The 19,856-nt window shown below is 32.7% G+C and overlaps 3 protein-coding genes across 4 annotated transcripts in view; 2 read left to right on the forward strand and 1 right to left on the reverse strand.

Moving 5' to 3' along the window:
* The window catches only part of LOC100184910 (cyclin-D-binding Myb-like transcription factor 1), a 9,754-nt gene extending 3,261 nt beyond the window's left edge, over nt 1-6,493 (forward strand). The window contains exons 7-17 of one of the 2 annotated variants that reach the window (XM_002130994.5): nt 751-908; nt 1,492-1,643; nt 2,169-2,284; nt 2,533-2,645; nt 2,932-3,090; nt 3,612-3,722; nt 4,194-4,387; nt 4,738-4,789; nt 5,052-5,170; nt 5,568-5,706; nt 5,995-6,493. In XM_002130994.5, coding sequence (XP_002131030.2) covers nt 751-908; nt 1,492-1,643; nt 2,169-2,284; nt 2,533-2,645; nt 2,932-3,031 — 639 coding nt within the window. In that variant the 3' untranslated portion in view covers nt 3,032-3,090; nt 3,612-3,722; nt 4,194-4,387; ... (2 more) ...; nt 5,568-5,706; nt 5,995-6,493. Of the gene's footprint in view, nt 1-750; nt 909-1,491; nt 1,644-2,168; nt 2,285-2,532; nt 2,646-2,931; nt 3,091-3,611; nt 3,723-4,193; nt 4,388-4,737; nt 4,790-5,051; nt 5,171-5,567; nt 5,707-5,994 lie in introns of those variants that run through there. The other variant, XM_026834663.1, reaches the window with a different exon arrangement.
* A 372-nt stretch (nt 6,494-6,865) lies between these two features.
* On the forward strand, nt 6,866-10,118 carry LOC100180196 (pre-mRNA-splicing factor 38A). Its single transcript, XM_002131046.5, has 8 exons — nt 6,866-7,131; nt 7,420-7,579; nt 7,886-8,007; nt 8,227-8,312; nt 8,706-8,869; nt 9,023-9,103; nt 9,432-9,539; nt 9,753-10,118. Exons 1-8 carry the CDS (start codon nt 7,002-7,004, stop codon nt 9,862-9,864), a joined length of 963 nt encoding a protein of 320 aa, XP_002131082.1. The 5' UTR covers nt 6,866-7,001; the 3' UTR covers nt 9,865-10,118.
* Nucleotides 9,876-19,037, reverse strand: LOC100182540 (exosome RNA helicase MTR4). The gene is made up of 19 exons (XM_002131133.5): nt 18,792-19,037; nt 18,469-18,630; nt 17,967-18,212; nt 17,305-17,479; nt 16,551-16,865; nt 16,090-16,197; nt 15,547-15,679; nt 14,988-15,178; nt 14,716-14,817; nt 14,441-14,566; nt 13,722-13,872; nt 13,246-13,418; nt 12,598-12,918; nt 12,002-12,190; nt 11,505-11,643; nt 11,110-11,240; nt 10,791-10,871; nt 10,301-10,439; nt 9,876-10,065 (listed from the first exon to the last, which is right to left on the reverse strand). Exons 1-19 carry the CDS (start codon nt 18,863-18,865, stop codon nt 9,908-9,910), a joined length of 3,114 nt encoding a protein of 1,037 aa, XP_002131169.1. The 5' UTR covers nt 18,866-19,037; the 3' UTR covers nt 9,876-9,907.
* Between the last annotated feature and the right edge of the window lie 819 nt (nt 19,038-19,856).

Here is a 19,856-nt window from a genome sequence, read left to right on the forward strand (position 1 = left end):
CAAGACGGAAATTATTGAAAAGTTCGTTGCCAAAAATTTAGTTCGAAAAATACTTTCTTGTTTTAAAACCGATTTGAGCTACGTTATAAACTGTTGTTCTTGCTTTTTATATTAGTTCCTGTTATTTTCTTTTATCTTTTTGTTTGCACCGTTGTGTAGAAGTTAAATAAATGTATAAACAAGAAGCCAGACATGAGTACGCACTAAAAAGTTCTTTTGTTGGACAGTAAATTAAACGGAAGAGAAAGCGTCTTTGATTGCGTATAAACTGCATAGAATTACGAAATAATATTCCTCCCGCGAAACTTATGTAAGAATCAATTGGTGAAGAATAAAAATAACGCGTTTTACTGCGCATAAAATTTACTATTCGAATGACGTAAACGGGCCGTGACGTCATAGTTTTCGATCCGCACCTCGACGATTTTTTTGAACTCGGCGCCTATGCGGGCCACCATTACCACATAATATCCAAATATCCTGATCGTGTTTTAAACAATTAACAACAGTCTATCGGAGTTGTGAGGACACGGTTTTATAACTCTTTGAATGTTCTTTGTTTACTAACAAATGGGACGAGAAAATTAAATAAAAAGGTGTCCCGTTTTCCCTCGATCTACTATTATGTTATGGTGTAACAAAAATCATCAAATAATATAAGTACCACATCAGGTTCAGATTCCCAAAACATGAAAATAACAAAAAATCTAAACTTCAACAACATTTTTTTTTTCATTTTTTTTATCTCAGGAGCGAAGAATCAAAAATCCTGAAGAGATAATATTCGAAAGCAGTAAAGATGACAGGAAAGACTTCTATCCATACATTGCTGCTGGCCTCAATCGACCTCTATTTGCTGTGTATCGCAGAGTAAAGAGAATGTATGATAAAAAGAACCACAAGGGAAAGTAAGGAAATGATTTACTGTTAAATTTGTGTTTTGCTATTGGGCACCTTTTTTATAGACTTTGGTTACTTTGTTTTAATAAAATTTAGATGAGTTTATATTGTACTGAAACATATTTGATTATTTCTGTTTTGTCAGAAACATATGCTTTTTTTTTGGCAAACTGACATTATTATAATGCTATTACTTTCAGCACCAGAAATATTATATTTTCTAAGAACCAATTTTTCTAATAAAGATTTTATTTAAACCAACAGTTTGTCAACCGTTCAAGCAGAATTTTACGTATTTATATGATAAAACAATTTCTGTTGGAAGTAGTTACCATATTCAGAACATATATTTTGGACATATTATACTCATGTTACCTTCAGCACCAGGAATACAGTTTGTCAGTTAATCCAGCAATTTATTTCATACTTATACAGGAAAATCAAAATTTACAATACTTTTAAATTTCAAATCACATATTGTTTACAGTAATTCTATTAAAGAATTAACCAGGCAACTTTCTTCATATTCATGCTTTAAAATAAGTTCCCATAAAAGTATTTACCATAATTTAAAATGTTTCATTTGTTCAGATATTCCAGTGAGGAGTTAGCCACACTACGCGAGTTATACGAACAACATGGGGAAAAGTGGGGAGTTATCGCACAGAAGATGGGAAGAAGTTCAGATTCGGTAAAAGATCGGTGCCGTTTGCTAAGACCTGGTCAGGATGAAATTCGTATTGGTGAGTCTTGTTGTGTAGTATATGTTTTGTTCGCTTTTTGGCTGCATTTTCTGGAGTAAATCTTCAAGGGTTACCTTTTCTTGAGTTGCATTTTGTTGAATAAATCTGAACCCTATCTAACCACTTAGCCAGTAAGCATTGTTAAGCTTTAGCACAGTTTAATTTTGTTATACTTTCTTTGCATCTCGTTTTAGAGAGGTTTATTAAATACTTGTCACCTCTGTTAGACAGTTTTGGTCTAGATTTATACCAAGTTTAAGCATTAAGTGGCTTCGATATGATTTTCTAAAGTTTAACGTATTAAACTTTTGTTTATAGTTTAGTTTTAGTTGTTAATATTATTAAAAAAAATGTTTTATTTCAAAATATTCGTGAAGTTCATAGGTAAATGGTGCGTGGTGGTATTTATATGTAAAATTTGACTGAGAAAGTAAAATTTTTGCGAATATATATTTAAAACATATTTGTAAAATTTCTAAGTAAATGATAGAATTTTTTGGGTGGAAGTTACTTGTGAATTTTTAGGTAAATGGACAAACCATGAGGAAGACATGTTGACAATGGCTGTTCACTACGTTACACAAACACAAGTTGGTGAAGCAGTTTCTAAAGGAATTACTTGGAACTTGGTGGCAAGAATCGTAAGAAATTCTTTTTTATGTGTTGCTTGTGGGGTATTAAGTAATATGCGCTTCAGCGCTTGTAATCTAGTAAACAATATCTCTACACACGGGTAAATGTGTTTTTCAGTTTTTGTACAGTGTGTTTCTTTACTGTATAAATTAAATATCTAACTATTATGATATATTATCACTTACACTGAAGATTCTGCTTTTGTTAGAAAAAAATTGTTTTTTTTAAACATGGGAAAATTCACTTCAACTTTCAGGTTCAAACTCGGTCCGAAAAGCAATGCCGGGCGAAATGGTTGAATTATTTGAACTGGAAGTTAAGAAGTGGTGAAGAATGGTCGAGGATGGATAACAAACTTCTTGTAGATCGGTGAGTTAGAAACACTCTATTTTTTTAACCAATTCATCTCTATGAGTTAAAATATGTAAAGTTGTTGTATACTACTTTACTAACTTTATGCATTTCAAATTGTAGAGAAGTAGAGCTATTGTATACTAGATTACAAAACTCATAGTTCATTATTAAGAACAAAGAATTGTAAAACCATACTCTCGACACTCAAAGACCGTTGTTAATTGTTTAAAACCTGATCAGGATATTTGAATATTATGTGCTAAAGGTGTCGCATTTTACCCTACATTATTATACAACACAGAGTTGCTGAACTTGGTGCAAAGTCTGAGAATGAAATAAATTGGTCGGCTTTAAGTGATGGTTGGAAAAGTCCCCGCTCACCACAATGTTTGCNATTGTAAGTGGTCGCATCTTAAGAAACCACTGTCTGAATTTAACTTGGATAATCTGGATTTTCCTGGTAAGTTGTCAGTCTCTTAAGTTTTTCTATTTTTATCTCTTATGGAAATACCGCATTTTGGACAATGTATCGTTGTGGTTGGAACTAATATGTACTAATGTACATATATATAAATCGCAGATGGGGTTAGAATTCATGTATATATATATATATATATATATATATATATATATAAAAAGAGTGTATTTTCTATATGGGTAAAGTCCTATAATGTGGTACGTCCTAGGGCTTGAGGCAAAGTTTGCATATTGTCGAGACACACAGTTTTCTATCTTATGGACCTCACAGTGCGTTAAAGCCTGCAGATTACCTTTAATAATGGTTGAGACATGAATGTCTAACCAACAAAAACAAAATCAAATATGTGTTCTTGAACTTTATTAAAACTATTTCTTGAATTTGTTAATTCACCAAAAAATGATTTAAAAATACCATTTGAAAACAACAAACCCAAAGCGTTTAACAAAAGTGTTGATAATACAGCCAATTCACTTCTTTTTCATCTAATACTCTTTTTACAGAAAGTGTTCAGGTTCTAAAATCCCTCTACTCTGAGCAAGCAATGAATATTTGTGACCGTCCACGCCAGTTAATTAAATCCATCATTACAAATAAATTTTCTCCGAAAAAACGTGAGTAACCGCTTATGTGTTATCTTGAGTTTATGTGCCATGTATTTTTTTATTTTAATAGTAATAAAATACTCTAATCTGTTCTAAATTTATTTATTTATAAATAAATAAATATTATATACGGTAGAATAGTTTTTGTTATACTTTTATTTCAGAATGTACAGCTGTTCTACTTTTTCCTGTTGCAGTTTTACTTATAGTTGACAAAATTTTTGATATAAACATTGTTTTAAATCTTAAATAGGGTGTGGATTTTTTGTCATACTTGAATTTACAAAAATTCTTATACTGTTCCTACCAAAGTTCTTATACAAAATTAGTTTCCTTTTTTGCTTTTAATTTTTATTTTATATTTATTTTTACAACCCCCCCCCTTTACCCAAACATAAATGTCATTTTACTGTTTTTTTTTTTTTTTTTTAAATTTATACTTATTTCTTTTCGATTTTCATTTGATTTTCATTTTTACAGCGTTACCCAACTCCACAGAACGAGCTCCTGTCACTGTAACTAATGAAGAAGGGAGCACCATATCGAGTAATGTATACGAGGAAAACTTATTCAAACACAACGACAACAACAATTTCCTTGCACCAAGCAACCCACCCCCACTCAACTCAATGCAACACAGTTTAAATGCAATTGTCCGACCAAGAACGGAATCTGTAAGTATAAGACATTTTTTTCTATAAATGTGGTTAGTCTATTTGATGTTTCTTTGAAGCAAAAGTATGTGACAGTGCAATATAGGTTTTATTTTAACAAAACTTATTAATGAAAAAGTAAAAGGCAGTATAGTTTTTGTTTTAACGAAACCTGTGTTTTAGCGAGAAAGTATGTGGCACTGTGACAGTATTGTTTTTGTTTAACGAAACCTGTGGAACATTGCTAGTATGCAGTTACACTCACAGTTGTTATGCATGGTAAACCACATTGATTAATGTTAAAAATGCAATAATAACTTCTCAGCATTAGTGTTTTGCAGATAGTAGTTGCTTAGTGTTGTATTTTACAGGAATCCATTTGTAACCATCACAAGAATGACTTTGATTTATCAGAAAGTAACGGTGAGAAAATAAATTTTATTATGAAGTATAAAAAATGAATTTTTTTTAACATTCTTTTACCATTCCGAAACAGGTTTTATTTTTTAACAGATTTGATTTTATCTCAATATAACCCTTTCAACAAAGTTTAATATGTTGGTTTAAAAAGTTAGTACATTTTTTTGCAAAAAATAAAATTTTTTTATTTTATTAAATCAATGATGTTATTATATTAACTACAATTAAAGTGACACTTTTCTGTTGTATTTCACCATGAACACAGTTCTGTTATGTGATACAAATGATGGGGCACTAACACTTGCGCAAGAAGTCTACCCCCTCAGTTCACCATCATCAGAAGGTATTTACACCATTCAATCTCCTGATGGTGAAACTCAAGACGTAAGTTGTATGTGATAACTATGTTTCAATAAAACTGTTAATATTGCGATTTGTTACAATATATTTTAGAAATTAGAATAGGTATTTTTTACTAAGTAAATCGTATTTTTTTGTTTGAAAGTTTTTTCATGCAAGTTCTGTTCTGTGTGTTTTTATCAATGATATTTGGTCTATTTTAGAATAATATGTTTATTAAAGTTATAAGAAAACATATGAAATGACATATGTCTAGAAAATTGTGTTAATAAACTTAAAAGAAAACATTTGAACTGTCCAGAAATTTAATTATATTTGCTTTGGTATAAAGTATCCAGAAAATTTATGTTTATTGAACTTATAAGAAAGCTTATAAAATGTTCACAAATTTGATCATAATTCACTAAATATTTTTATACAGTCAGAATCTGTTTCAACTGAAAGTGGAATGGTTAACATTCTGACAATCCTTGAACTTAAAACTGATCCTAACACAAGTCATGAGGTGACAGTTCCTACATCTGGTGACAATGAGATAATTTTAACTTCAGGAGATACTGGTATGTATTGTTACAATATGGAAAACATATGTAGGCATTTTGAAATGATTCACTGCAAAATGAGGCACTGTATTAAATGGCTTGGTTTTTAAAATATTCAGACTCTTTTTTTAGACCTTTTGGTGTTGTAATACTGTTATTATTTTTCACAACAGAAGCTATTATACTGATTATTTATACATTGAAATAGTAGTACAAAAACATATATATATATATATATATATATATGTAGTAGATATAGTAATATTGCAAAAACACAGTTTGAAAAATATTATTTTGAATTTTCAGTTTATTTTGCGCATTCCTCAAACCCAAATCAAATTTTGGGAAGTTCCACTTCATCTAGTACCTCCAGTTGCCATGACGATGGGATTGGACTTCTTTCTGATGCTTCTCAGCTCTCTGGAGTAAACATCAATTTCTGAAAATCACTTTTATTTGCCAAAACCTGTCTCTTGTGTGGAATTACTATGTATTTGCTGTTATATACGTTAGCCATAACATCAAGCTGTTCCGTCGCAAAAATCCCTGCAATCATGCACAAACATATTTTGATCAAGGCTTACTCTGCCGAATCAAAAACATACACTGAATGCATCCAACTTGGTGTAAAAAAACAACATTAAAACATGATTGAATTTGATGAAATAGTGTTTTTGTGTGAAGTTTACAATCTGCTGCCCGTATTACTGTGGTCGTGTGTTATTTATTTGTCTCCATTGTCAATTTTGTTGCTGAAGATTGTGGGCGTGATGGTATTACATTATAAGTTGTAACTTGATGAAAATTCTTGTAACTTTATTACGAGCACAAGGTTTTAGCTAGCAAGAATTACTGGCTCAATAAAATTGCATGTTGTTGAATAGGAAATACAGTCAACCGCAGTGTGACGCGGTATGCTCTTATTCTTTATTGAAATCCGGTATATGCTCCTAACACTAGTATAGAGAGAATACTCTTCCTAAAGTGAGGCATGTTATAAGGAGGATACGTGCTCATTCATTACAGCTCTGTTCTCTAGTAGCCAATAAAAACACTTTTTTTGCGGCACGGAAGGTTACAACATATGTATTTTATTGCACACCATAACAAAGAACCGTCAAGTATAAAACTAAATGGATATTTGATTCATGTGCATTTTACAGAAATTAACCTTTTAAACACTCCGCATTTTAGAACCTTCCGCGTTTTCCGCAATTCGAGTTTTACTTTTGTTGATTTTACATTTGTCTGTCTGTCTTCATGGTTTTGCTGTAACCGCTTGTTGTCGTTATACCAATGTTTTAAGTATAAACATGGCGAATAGGACGGTAAAAGATGCGCATACTGTTAAAGGAACGAATCCACAATATCTTATTGAAAAAATTATCCGCTCACGAATATACGACAGTCGGTATTGGAAAGAACAATGTTTTGCACTTACAGGTACTTGAAAATTAATGTAAATTGGTCCTTTTTGTTTATCATATATGATTGTAATTTTAATTTGTAATTACGATAAGTAACCATACATACTTTTCAAAATATATTAATATTACTAAGTTTATCAAACAGCTTCAATAATAATAACAGTACCCGTATTTGTCTCTTGATTATAGTAGCAAAGATTAAAAAATATTTAAAGCGAAAAGGTAGCAATACTACATAGTCGCTACATCTAGCAATACTACATATCCCAAGGCTGTATTTACAAATTGTTTTTGTTATTTCCAGCCGAGTTATTGGTAGACAAAGCCATGGATTTAAAATACATTGGTGGAGTCTACAGTGGAAACATCAAACCGTGCCCATTTCTGTGCTTGATACTAAAAATGTTACAAATTCAACCGGATAAGGATATTATTGTGGAGTTTATTAGAAATGAAGATTTTAAGTGAGTATACATATTGCATACAAAATATGTTTTATTTTATTTTTTATATTTTACATCTCCTTGTAGATATTGTACTGTGGAGTAAAGTGGAATACTGTTAGCTCTTAAATCTTATTTTCTGCTCGTGTTATTAACATCAACTGTATTCCAGAGGGGCTTTGGCTATAATAATCTCTTTTTTTCTACCAAATTTTAGGAGAAAAGAGAATAAAAACATTTTTCATTTCACTCCACCCTGCTATATGGTTTTCCTTTCTTTTATTATGAAATCGAATTTTTTTGTAAGCTTACATATTATTTGCACAGATATGTACGTTGTCTCGGTGCTTTCTACATGCGCATCACTGGAACATCTCTAGATTGCTATAAATACCTGGAACCACTGCTCAATGATTTTCGTAAAATCAAATTTCAAAAGCGGGAAGGAAGTAAGTAATGGTTTTGTGTAGATCTAAATTAAAAAATATATATATATTTCTTCTTGTAATGATGAAATACTAGAACTTGATTGTATGAAACTTATTTTTTCTCCCGTGTCGAGAAAATGGCAGTCGTTAAATGGGTGTTCTATTTCACACACCTTGAGCCCGCTTTATCTATTATATGCTTGCCAAACATTAGAAATCTGAGGTAAAAACTTAATTCAGATTTCGTGATCACTCACATGGATGAATTTATTGATGAACTTCTTCGTGAAGAAAGATCATGTGACGTTATATTACCAAGAATACAGGTAACTGAGATTCACTTTTATATAATACTGTTACAACACTGGTGCCTGTATTTGCAACTGAACTTAAATGTGCATTGAATGTATAGTGGGTTTTACAAGCACGTTTTTTAACCAAAGCCTTTTTCTATATATCAGGTTTTAATGACCGTCATTCTGTCTTTTCGCTGTTTAATTAATTAAGTTGTCATTTTTATTATGTTTTGTATTTTCATTTAGCAAAAGTGACAGGCATTTTGCTTGGTTTTATTTACTTTTAAATTTATAAACATTTTAAATTACCTCGTCATTCAAAAATTGCTAAAGTGTATGATGGCCTGTTTGTTATACCTTTAAAGATCATATCTCAAAATAATTCATAACGAGGTTTTAAAAATTGTTGTTTTCAATTATTAGAAGAGACAAATCCTGGAGGAGCTTGAGCAGATTGATCCTCGCATCTCTGCGTTGGATGATGACCTGGATGATCTTGGAGAGTCAAGTGATGATGATGATGAAGGTCCTCCTCTTGAGATTAGGGAGCGAGCTCCGATTCATAGACGAAGAAGTCCATCACCAAGGTAAACCCCAACGTCTAATGGCTATTATCACTATTAGGGTCAGTATATTGTTTAATTTGTGATGTAGACTAGGCCAAAATCTTATGTCCTCTGACATGCCTCGAAACAGGATATTACTGAAGATTACTTTATATATATTTCGTTCAATTGTAGTCACAGAGATAGACACCGTCGTAGTCCGTCACCTAAACATCGTCGGTCAAGAAGCAGATCACCTCGTCGCCGTCGTAGAAGGTGAGGTGTCTGTATGGTGAATAAATCTCACTTGTAGCAGACGGGGCAACTACAGTTAGTATAACACCAACACAGTGTTCTGTTTTTACGCCTTGTACCTGCTTATAATTTTTAGGATATTTTAATTTGGTTTGTTAATTTTGAACTTCACAATCTGGTTTTGTTATAACATGTTACATAGGTTTGAAGAAAGTATTTTTGGTTTGATTTTTAACAGTATTTTAGGTTTGATTTTCGTTGCTCTTATACTAAATATGTATTAATCAGCAAATCAATGCTCAAATTCATATTTAGATGAAAAATTTTTTTTTCTAAAACATTGTATCAGTCGAACTCCACCACGAAGACACCGATCACGAGAGCGTGAACGTGATAGAGATCGTGAAAGACAGAGGTCACCACACCGATCACATAAAGATAAAGATCATGAATCACGGTCGGTATTTTTATTTACGAAAATTTGTTTTGCTAGAGGCCTAAAAACTATCTCAAAAAAAACGTTGACGTTGAGCAGGTCAAGGTAAATCACGGTGGGTATTTTTTAATCTTGGAGGGCTAAAACCTATCTTTTTTGATACGTTTAGCTGACATTAGTTTATTATTACACATAGTTACTACTTCACTAATTGTATTGTAAAACGTTGAGCAGGTCAAAGAAGAAAAGTAGTAAACATAGTAAGAAGGCAAAGAGTGAAGTTGATATAGAAATCCAGGAGGCGAACGAGCTCAGAGCGAAACTTGGACTCAAACCTCTCAAATGAAATGGCTGTCGTAAACAAGGAGGGATCTTTATTTAGAAATTGTTTATAAATACAAGCTGGCTGCGAAAATGATGTCACGCTTAATAAGTTGAATTCCTTCGGAAAATTTGTTCTCAAGATGAGTGTTACCGATGGCTTTGGCAGCGTGACACATCTCTCGGAGCAATTCCTCCAACCTTCTCATGCATCTTATGATGCTTCCTGCAAAGCATGAGTTTTTATAGACACCAATAAATCATATTTGTAAAATCAGATTATGGATTCATTTTAAATAAAAACGATTTAGTATTTAGAAGGCATTGGGCTTATTAAAAAAACAACATGGTATTTTGGCTAAAAAAAATAAATAAAAAAATGTATTTTGACAGTTTTCGGCTGGAAAACAAATGTACCACAAATACATGACACACAACATTTTTAGTCAGAGTTAAATTACCTTCAAAAACGTCGGTCATTTCTGCGATCTTTGCGAATGATGATCCATTGCACCATGAATGGACAACATCCATTAACATTGTTTTAAACTTTTGAACATATTCTTCTTCATCAAGAACAAGTTTTGATTCATTAGAAACCTGGACATATAATGTTAGTTCAGAAAATCTGCATGAAAACAAGAAGAATAGTTACAGAAAATACATAGTACTGTGGGGGAAGATATGACACCTATTCAGGATGTTTGGAAATAATGTGGTAAAGGTGTCCCGTTATCTTCTTCATGATGACGGTTTTATATTTCTTCGAATGTTCTTTGTTTACTGCCAAATGAGACGAGAAAATAGAGAGAAAAAGGTGTCCCAGCTTCCCTCACCCTACTATACATGTCAACCATGTGAATAGTTTTGACAGGTATAGTAATCACATGAGCCTAAGAGCTTTTTAATGCTATATAGTTCCATAATAATAGAGAAGTTTGTTTTATTCACCTTTGCAATTTTTCGTGCAGTTTCATGTAGTTGTCGTAACGGAGTGGCGAGTTCTTCACTGAGTTTTGGAATGCTTTTCGACTGGAAAGTTGATTGTTTAGTATGTTAATTAATAATTACTACTGCTTTATGGCAGGTGTGCTATATTCTAACTTCAGTTTAAAGCCAAGTATCTGTTATGCAGTATAACTTGTTCCAAGTAGAAATAAATGTAAATTACTATAGGCATATCTGGCATGCTTTATACTCTCTTTATTAGGCTATAGGCTTTATTGTCAATTAATACAATTCCTCACAAAGTACTGCATAATCAGCTCACCTTTTCATCAAATACAAAACAACAGAGCAAAGCAGCGCACTGGGCAGGGGTAAGATTGTTGAATACTCCGTTGAAAATTAACTCTGTTAACAACAATTCATCGGCTGCACTTATCTCGCAAGCAACTCGACCTATAGAAAATATGAATTATGATTCTTTTGACACGTTTTTATCATTATGTATATATTAAGCAATTGTGTGCCATTCTGGATGTTTAATATTATACTGCTCTCACAATTGAATATTTTTTTGGGTAAAGCAAGTAAATTCTACCAATTTTGCAAATTTGATCATTTAAAAATACTTTTGTACGTCTTCTGCATACTGGAAGCCATCTTTTATAATCATTTACGGAAATATTTCTGAAAATTTGGTAAGTAAAAGTATGCACTCACCTTTTGTTTCAATAACATCGGACATAGTAGCGTAACCAAGTCGTCGTAAAACACGTTTCCGACATTTTAATTCATCCATTTGTAATATGGTGCGCGCTTTTTTCAACGCTCGTTTTGCTTCTTTTACTTTATTCGCCAACTGGAACAAAAAAATAACCGATTTATTCCTGAAAGTCCGGTATCTAGACTATGATCTTTACTTAAAGAAAAACGTACAGCATCTGGCCATAAGTAGAGCAGAGAATTATTTTATAGCAGTTTTATGCCCATCAAGCACATTATGTCAACCTTTTGTGTTTTGTGATTTTGTAAGACCTTGTTGTACACTGTGACATGACTATTACACAAAATATTATAAAACACCGTTTTTACCACATAAGGATAAAACACAGCCAAAGAAACTGTACCCTACAAAATCAAGCTAAAAAACTACAAAGCTATAGGTGTGACATTATTTATGACATACAATTCAAAACCACATGGAAAATATCACTTACTTTTGTTTTATTCTCGCAAAGCTGATAAACTTGAGTGACATCTGATCTTGTATGAAGAGGATGTTTATACATTCTTCTCTCAAAAGCTTCCGTCTTCTTTACAATTGATTTCAATCGATCATCTTTGATTGACATGTCCTCAACTGGATCGAGCAGAGGAATCCCATCCGGGAATCTCTTTTTTACTTCCTGTTAAAAAAATTTGAAAGCTAACTAAAAAAAGAGAGAAATTGTTTGCAATGAAATCTCTCTTTACTCGGGTTAAAAAAATCTGGTGTAAAAAAAACAAAAAAAATGTTGAAAAGAGAAACCTGTTGCAAACAAGAGAACCAAAAGAGATAGAAATTGTTTTTAATGGACTGGAAACTGATATTGGGTTTAACAGCTACTTTTTTTAAATTTATTAATTTATTCTATGTGCATGAGGCCTTACAGCATGACACGCCATGAGATCCAAGATTTAGACCACAGTTGACTCACTACCCTGTATTACTCAATACATATATTGTGATATGTTGTATACCTTATGCCAACAGTTCAGTTATACACATGTACTTATCATAATTACCCACAATGTTACATAGATTTCAAATTACCTCCAATGCACGAAGCAGTGATTGTCTATTATCCAACGGTCTGAGGTCTTTAGGAAGAAACAGTCTCACAGAACTAAGGGCTTTTATTAACGGCAGCATTATTGGGACTACGGCCATTTCACTTTTCAAGGAGTCCTTTGCTGGCCGTGGCAACCTCACAGCGACTGAATGTAACCCTTCCTTGTCACAGTTAAGTAACACATCCACAACATATTCAGGTTGTGGTTCATCACCACCACGCATGGGACCGCTCGACTTTGGTTGCTTTTTTTGAAAGTTGACGACCACACCCCATCCAAATTCATGCTCACCATTACGAACCTGTTCAATGTTAGGTTAATACTGGAATACTAATAAATAATATCAATCCAGTCCCTACTTCAAGACATATACCTTCAAATAAAACCATGTATATTTGAGTATAAACTATGCTGCATGCACTTACAAAAGCCTATCTACCTAATCAATGTTTTTTATTATATATCGGTGAGGTTTTTCGACGAGGCATGCCCGGGGCTATGAGATTTTCCCCAAATTGCCCACTACCCCAACAAAATATATTTTTTGCTTGAGTAACCTACAGTTGTTGTATCAATAAAAAAAGGCAATTTAAACAAGTTAATGTTTCAATTATTATTTAAAACTTACTTTTACAAGCCTACCCGGTTGCAGAAACGGGAGACAAAATTTGGGAAGATGAACAAACTCCTCCAGTTGTGATGCGAGTTTGTTTAGTTGCTGCCGAATGCGGTAATATGTCATCGACTCTTCTTCATTTTTGATCTTCATTTCAGAATATTCTGTTTCTAACTTGGACACATCTAGAATAACAAGCAAATGAAAATTATAGAAATGCAGTATGTAATAGGTATATAATATTCAATTTTTTTTATTGATAACAGATTAACCAATTTAGAATTTTTTCATGCAGATTCTTTATCAAAGACAAGAAGAATATTTTTAGATTTTTTCAGTTTGAAAAGTTTGTTTTATGAAACGCAGTCAAAAAAGGCTACAAAAATTGGTAAGTTTAATTTAATTACTTAACAACTAATGTTATATAAAACATAGTCACATAAAACATTGTTTAAAAGTTTTTACTGCTTTTAAAACTCTTGGCTTACTTTCCAACATCTCAGGTATTGCAGTGTAGTGTTGGAATTGATAGAAAGATTTTTCCAGCATATATTCTGGGTTGATTTCTTCCACACGGAGCAAGTTAAGAACCATATTATATGTTAGACGGAAGGCTGAATCAAGTGGGTCAGGGGAACCCTGGGGAAAAAACAAATCTTTAGGATATTGCATAAAAATTAATATGTAAAATTTGCTTTATGAATGTAATTTGTAACTTACTTTATCCTCGCGTGGCCGGAAAACGACAGTCGTTATAACTTGGGTTTTCAGACACCCAGTGCCAGCTTATGAGTTACAATGTATGTTACTTTGTGGGAGATTATTTTTTATGTATGGGTGATAATTTCGACAACCCATTAGTGACCACTGGGTTGGAGAAATTCCCGTTAAGTGTCTTGCCCAAAGACACATATGCCCACAACAATAGCGACAGGCCTTGGATTTAATATGTATTATGAATGCTTAGCCCGAATACAAGATTCTGTCCCTTGCTGTACAATATCACTTATAGAATTGAAAAAATGAATGCATATGCTTGTAGTGATTTCCATATGCCAAGGGGTAATTTAGAATTAAATTTCAGAACCCCTGCTATGCTTTATTGTTGAACTTCCATAAATGTTTTTTTTTAAATATGGTGTGCTTATAAAATGATGGTACAAGCATGTTTGCATGATATATGAGAATAATTGTAATTTGTAAATACCTTTACTAATGCCTTCCCAACACTGGGGGATAATTTTTCATCAACCATCATGATTACGAGGCCGTTCTCATCCATTCCTCTCCTCCCCGCTCTTCCACTCATCTGTATATACTCCCCACCAGTAATCTGAATAAAAAATGGTAAAATTCAAAATTAAAAAAAAATAACAAAAATGTAAAAATTTAAAGTTTTTACGCAATTTCTTAAAAATGCAAAAGTTTTGCAAAATTGCGCAAATTAATAAAAAAAAACATTTGAAAAATGGCATAACGCACCCATCTGAAGTCTTTGCCATCAAACTTCCGTATACTTGTAAAAACAACAGTGTGAGCTGGCATGTTAACACCCATTGAAAATGTTTCAGTGGCAAATAGAACCTGCAACAAAAAAAAATTATAAAACGTTTACCTAAACTAAAATCTCTAAAAAAAATTCGTAAAAAATTATGCTTTTAAAAAGAATTTAAAAAATCTCATTGTTTTCTACCATTTGTCTTACTAACAAACCTATCTATATGCAAAAATTAATTCCAATTAAAATTTTCCACCTTTATTAATCCTTCTGAAAACAGAATCTCAATTGTTTCCTTAATAATAGGAAGAAGTCCACCATGATGGATTCCGATTCCGTTCAACACGAACGGTAAACAAGCCTCCACTTGAGGGAGCCGGCGATCTTCCTCCGAAAGTGAGTCCATTGCGTTGTCGAAAACTTCTTGAACTAATTTTCGCTCCTCAGCTGCGATACAGGCTTTATGACATCACAGTTACCATTACCAAAGGTGCTAATATACAATTTTTTAAATAACACAAATCACTTTATTGATAATTTCATGGCAGGCAAAAAACCTGTGTCTTTTTATACACCTAGTTCCCATCTAACAGTGAAGCAAACTGTTAGTCAACCAAAAGTAAAACAATGTTTTCTATTAAACACAATATGCTAGTTTTAGATTATACATAAAACTAAACTACCTGCTATTTTAAAAAAAATCAATTTTTTGGCACATATAGTATATGCTATGTGGTTATACAGATACATAAAAAAATTAAAACTGATTCTTAGAAATAGAATCATGCAATATAACAATCGGAATATGAAGTTACTTGAATTGAACTTGAGTTTTTGTACTTGGTTTGCATAGAATTCACATTCCTTTTTACTGAATGAAAAAACAATTGCTGGAAGAAATTTTCTTTCCATGATAAGTTCAACTATTTGAATACAACCGCTCTTGCCCTGCATAATTAATTAGAAATTTAATTAATAAGATATATCTTTCAGCTACATGAATAAATACGCCTATACTACTGTATTGTACATTATTTGTGCCTAAAACCATTGGAAAACTGTTTTAAAGTTCATAAAACAAAGATTTCCTAGAAAACCGTTTTAAAGTGCATAAAACAAAGATATGTAGGATAGGACTTTCATTTCATTACGTTTCGGTTTAAAAAACATTTATTTAATTTAAACTTAATTTTTTTATATTTTTATTCATACCTTAAAAAGCTTTTTTTTCATGTCTTTAAACAAAGATTAAAATTTTTTTTTTATATTTTTTAAATGGGCTGTCATGTTTATATTGAAGATTTTAAAAACCTATGTAAACAACTAAACTTATGTAATTTATTCTATATTCAACTTACACGTTGTCCACCCTGCTTTCCTCGTCTGTTAAAATCACTTTTAGCATTATCTCCTGCGTCACGTAACACCGCCATTGCTGTGTTGAAATTATCCTCTCGAAAGTCACCCTGTAATGTGAAAATTTGTTACAAATTTTTTTTATGATTTTTTTTAGGGCAATTTGTAACTGTCATTTTTAGTATTTTTAACTCATAAACAAAGAGTTTAAATCTGTTTTCACTAAACTTATAGAATAATTACATTTATTGTGTACAAAGTACAACTCCATACACATAAGTAGGTGAACTTTTTAATGAATCAAACAGCCTATAAACACCCTTTACTATGCAAACCTAACAAAATATTCCTTTTTTTATTTACACATTCTTTTCACCAAGAAGCAAAAATTGAGTGTCAAAAAAACAACCTAAAGACAATAACAACCTTTTAATAGTGCAAACACCCAAAAAATAATCCTTACATTATCATCCACAACCAGATGAAGTCCGTCCCCCCCAGCAGGGAAGATGTAATGTTGAAGTGGCACCGGTCGGTAGTCAGTATACACCACATGGCACGGCTGTTTATGAAGGTGACAAATCCATGATGCGAACTGCCGAGCGTTCGGAATCGTGGCAGAGAGGAAAACATAACGAACATTATCTGGGAGGAGGATGATAGTCTCCTCCCAAACTACTCCTCTTTCCTTGTTCCTCATATAATGGATCTCGTCAAATACCACCCACGCAACCTCCCGCATAACTTCTGATCCACGGTATAACATACTCCGCAAAATCTTAAAAAAATAAAAATAATAATTTTAAAGGTCAAACTTCCATATCAGATAGTAGAGTGGGGGAAAACGGGACACCTTTAGCATATAATACCCCACTCATGTTTTAAACAATTACCAATGGTCGATAGGAGTTGTGATGCTATGTTTTATAATTCTTTGAATGTTCTTTGTTTACTACCTAATGGGACAAAAGATAGAATGAAAAAGTGTTCCATCTTCCCCTCCCTACTATGTGATATATAATATATATATATATATTTTAACAATAACAATACTTATACTCTAATTTTTATTTTAATCAATGTATTGCCAAATTCACAATCTTTTCTATCAAAATTTGAGTCCTTTATTTTAGTAGGTAATGTAAAATAATATCAGTATTTTAAACTAAGAAACTATAATAGGACAACCGGACAGCTGAAATGTTTAAGTAAAATACCTCCGTGGTCATAACAAGGCAAGATGCTGTTGGATTAATGGTAACATCCCCGGTCATCAAACCAACATCTGAAAATTCCTCATAGAGGTCTCTGTACTTTTGATTACTAAGAGCTTTGATTGGAGTTGTATATATAACACGTTGCTTGTCACGTAGGCACATTGCAATGGCATATCTGGAAAAGGGAATTGGTTTATTTTTGAATGTTAATGCCGATAACAAGCTTTCATGCCTGTTATAAATACTTTTTTTCAGATACTTTTTAAGATACATGCTAATTATCACATATATTTTCAGGCAGTACTTTGGATACAAATTTGAGGGCAAAGATATATATGGATTACATCTCTGCTTTGGAATTTGGAGTACCTATGCAGTGATGTACGCATATCGGCATGTACCCTTAAACCTTACAAAAGGGAACATATATATATATATATATATTGGATATTGAATAATATTTACATGAATGTAACATATTTCTTCTAGCATGACATGCCAAACTGCAAATGACAGTGTAAATGTATGGCTGACAATTCAGACAACCCATAAGGAACCACTGGGTTTAAGCAATTTCAAAGTGTCCTGCCTAAAACATTTGCCCCCAAAGGTAGCAACATCAAGCCCCAAACGGCATTTTAACAAATTTCACAAATACTTACTCAGCTACTACTGTTTTCCCAGCAGAGGTATGAGCAGATACAAGAACAGACTGATTGTTATCAAGACACAATAAAGCCTCTTGTTGGAAAGGATCCAGAATAAACTTATACTCTTTGGCTGGCTCTGCAGCTTTTGGTAGCAAGCGAGGGACATCTGATCCAGATTGAAACGCAACTTCATGTGTGCATCCAGTGATTAACGACTCCATAGATTTCGTTTCAACTTTTGGCAATGCTTCCAAAAGGCTGGTGACAGATATAATGCTTTATTCGAGGAAATTAGATTAAACAATAACACAAAAAGTTACATAATTATGTTTTAAAAAGACTGTGTATCCCTTCGTATACATAATCAGACGTATTTGATACAACGAATTTAGTGAAATCTTAAATTCAAACACCTTAAAATACATTTTTTAAGTAATTAAGATTGTTTAAAATCCATTCTAAACTAATTAAGACTATCAAATTACATTTTCTCCGAAAATAAATATATATATACCTGGAAAAGTCTTCTACTTCGTCTTTTGGTGGAGGCGGTAGTTCACTCAATTTCTCTGTTTCATCGCGGATTTTAGTCTCATCTTCTTCCTCTTCACATTTTTGCTTCTTTTCGGGAAGTTTTTCAGAGTCATCAGATATTTTGGGCCTCTTTGCAGTTGATCTTTAATGTAAGGTAAATATATATTTGATAAAAATGATATAAATTCAATTGTTTATACTTTTTAAGACAAATTTTTATTTGAAACGATTCCTTAAACGTTAATGGGTTGTAAAATCTATTTAATATGTTAAAATACGTGAATTTCTTTAATATAAACTTACTTTCTTGGTGATTTTGACTTCTCGTCACTTTCTTCGTCAAATACGTTGAATATTTCATCACCAAATCCTGCCATTTCTATACCGTAACGTTAATAACTAACATATGTTCAGGAATCCAATGCTTCTATTCCGCGACGGAACCAACAACACATGCGAGGATCCGCAAGAAATGCTATAACTCCTACCAGTTGCTTCTGTGGCAACCAGTGGCAACAGGGTTTCACGTTATTTTATTTATACCAACATATTTAAGGGAAGTCCTAAAACGTGAGTTGTTTTTGTTTGCTCCAGATAAAAATTTAAATATGAAAAGAAAAGTTGTTCTGATGTATTTCTTTTATATGGTTGCGGTTTTTATATGGTTCATCGAACGTGGGCTATTTGTGCTCAGCGGTAACGTGCCTGCCTACTCAGACAATAATAATTATGGTTGCGTAGGCCTAACTGCTGGAAATTTCAACAGCTTTGTTTGTAGTTTTGCAACTCGGACTGTCGTTTACTATAAGAAAGATCAGGTTTCCGGAAGGCCTTTTGCATTCGTGGTGTCACACCTGAACTAAACAGTTCCCAGAAACTTAACAGTTAAGTAGGCTAAAGTCGGCAATGGTCAATGGTGTGAACCGAACAGTTTCAGATTGTGAGGCGAGTCGTCCACATAGTTAAATAGGTTAACGAAAAGCCAGTACAGGATGCGTAGACTGAGATAGATGGTGCGTTGACTAATCGCTCGTGCGATTGCAATTAAAGCCGCAATAATTGTGATTGAAATTAAAGCCGCAATAATTGTGACTGTAATTAATGCCGCAATTAAGATTTTGCATATGCATATAACAGGTACTTCGTGTTCTAGTAAGAATAATGAGGATAAACATGATTTTGCTGTACCTATAGCTTTCGACAATAAATCATTAACCAGACTATAAAGGCGAGTACGGGCAGTGAAGTAATAAAATGCATTTAAAACAAGCCGAAAGGTTTACTGCATATGTAGCGGCAGGGTGGTCAACAAAAAGTGGTTGCAGCAGTATAGTAAACCAGCAACAGCGCAATACGCCGTTAGTGTAC

This window comes from Ciona intestinalis, chromosome 5, assembly GCF_000224145.3.
Source record: "Ciona intestinalis chromosome 5, KH, whole genome shotgun sequence".
Classification (NCBI taxonomy): Eukaryota; Metazoa; Chordata; class Ascidiacea; order Phlebobranchia; family Cionidae; genus Ciona; species Ciona intestinalis.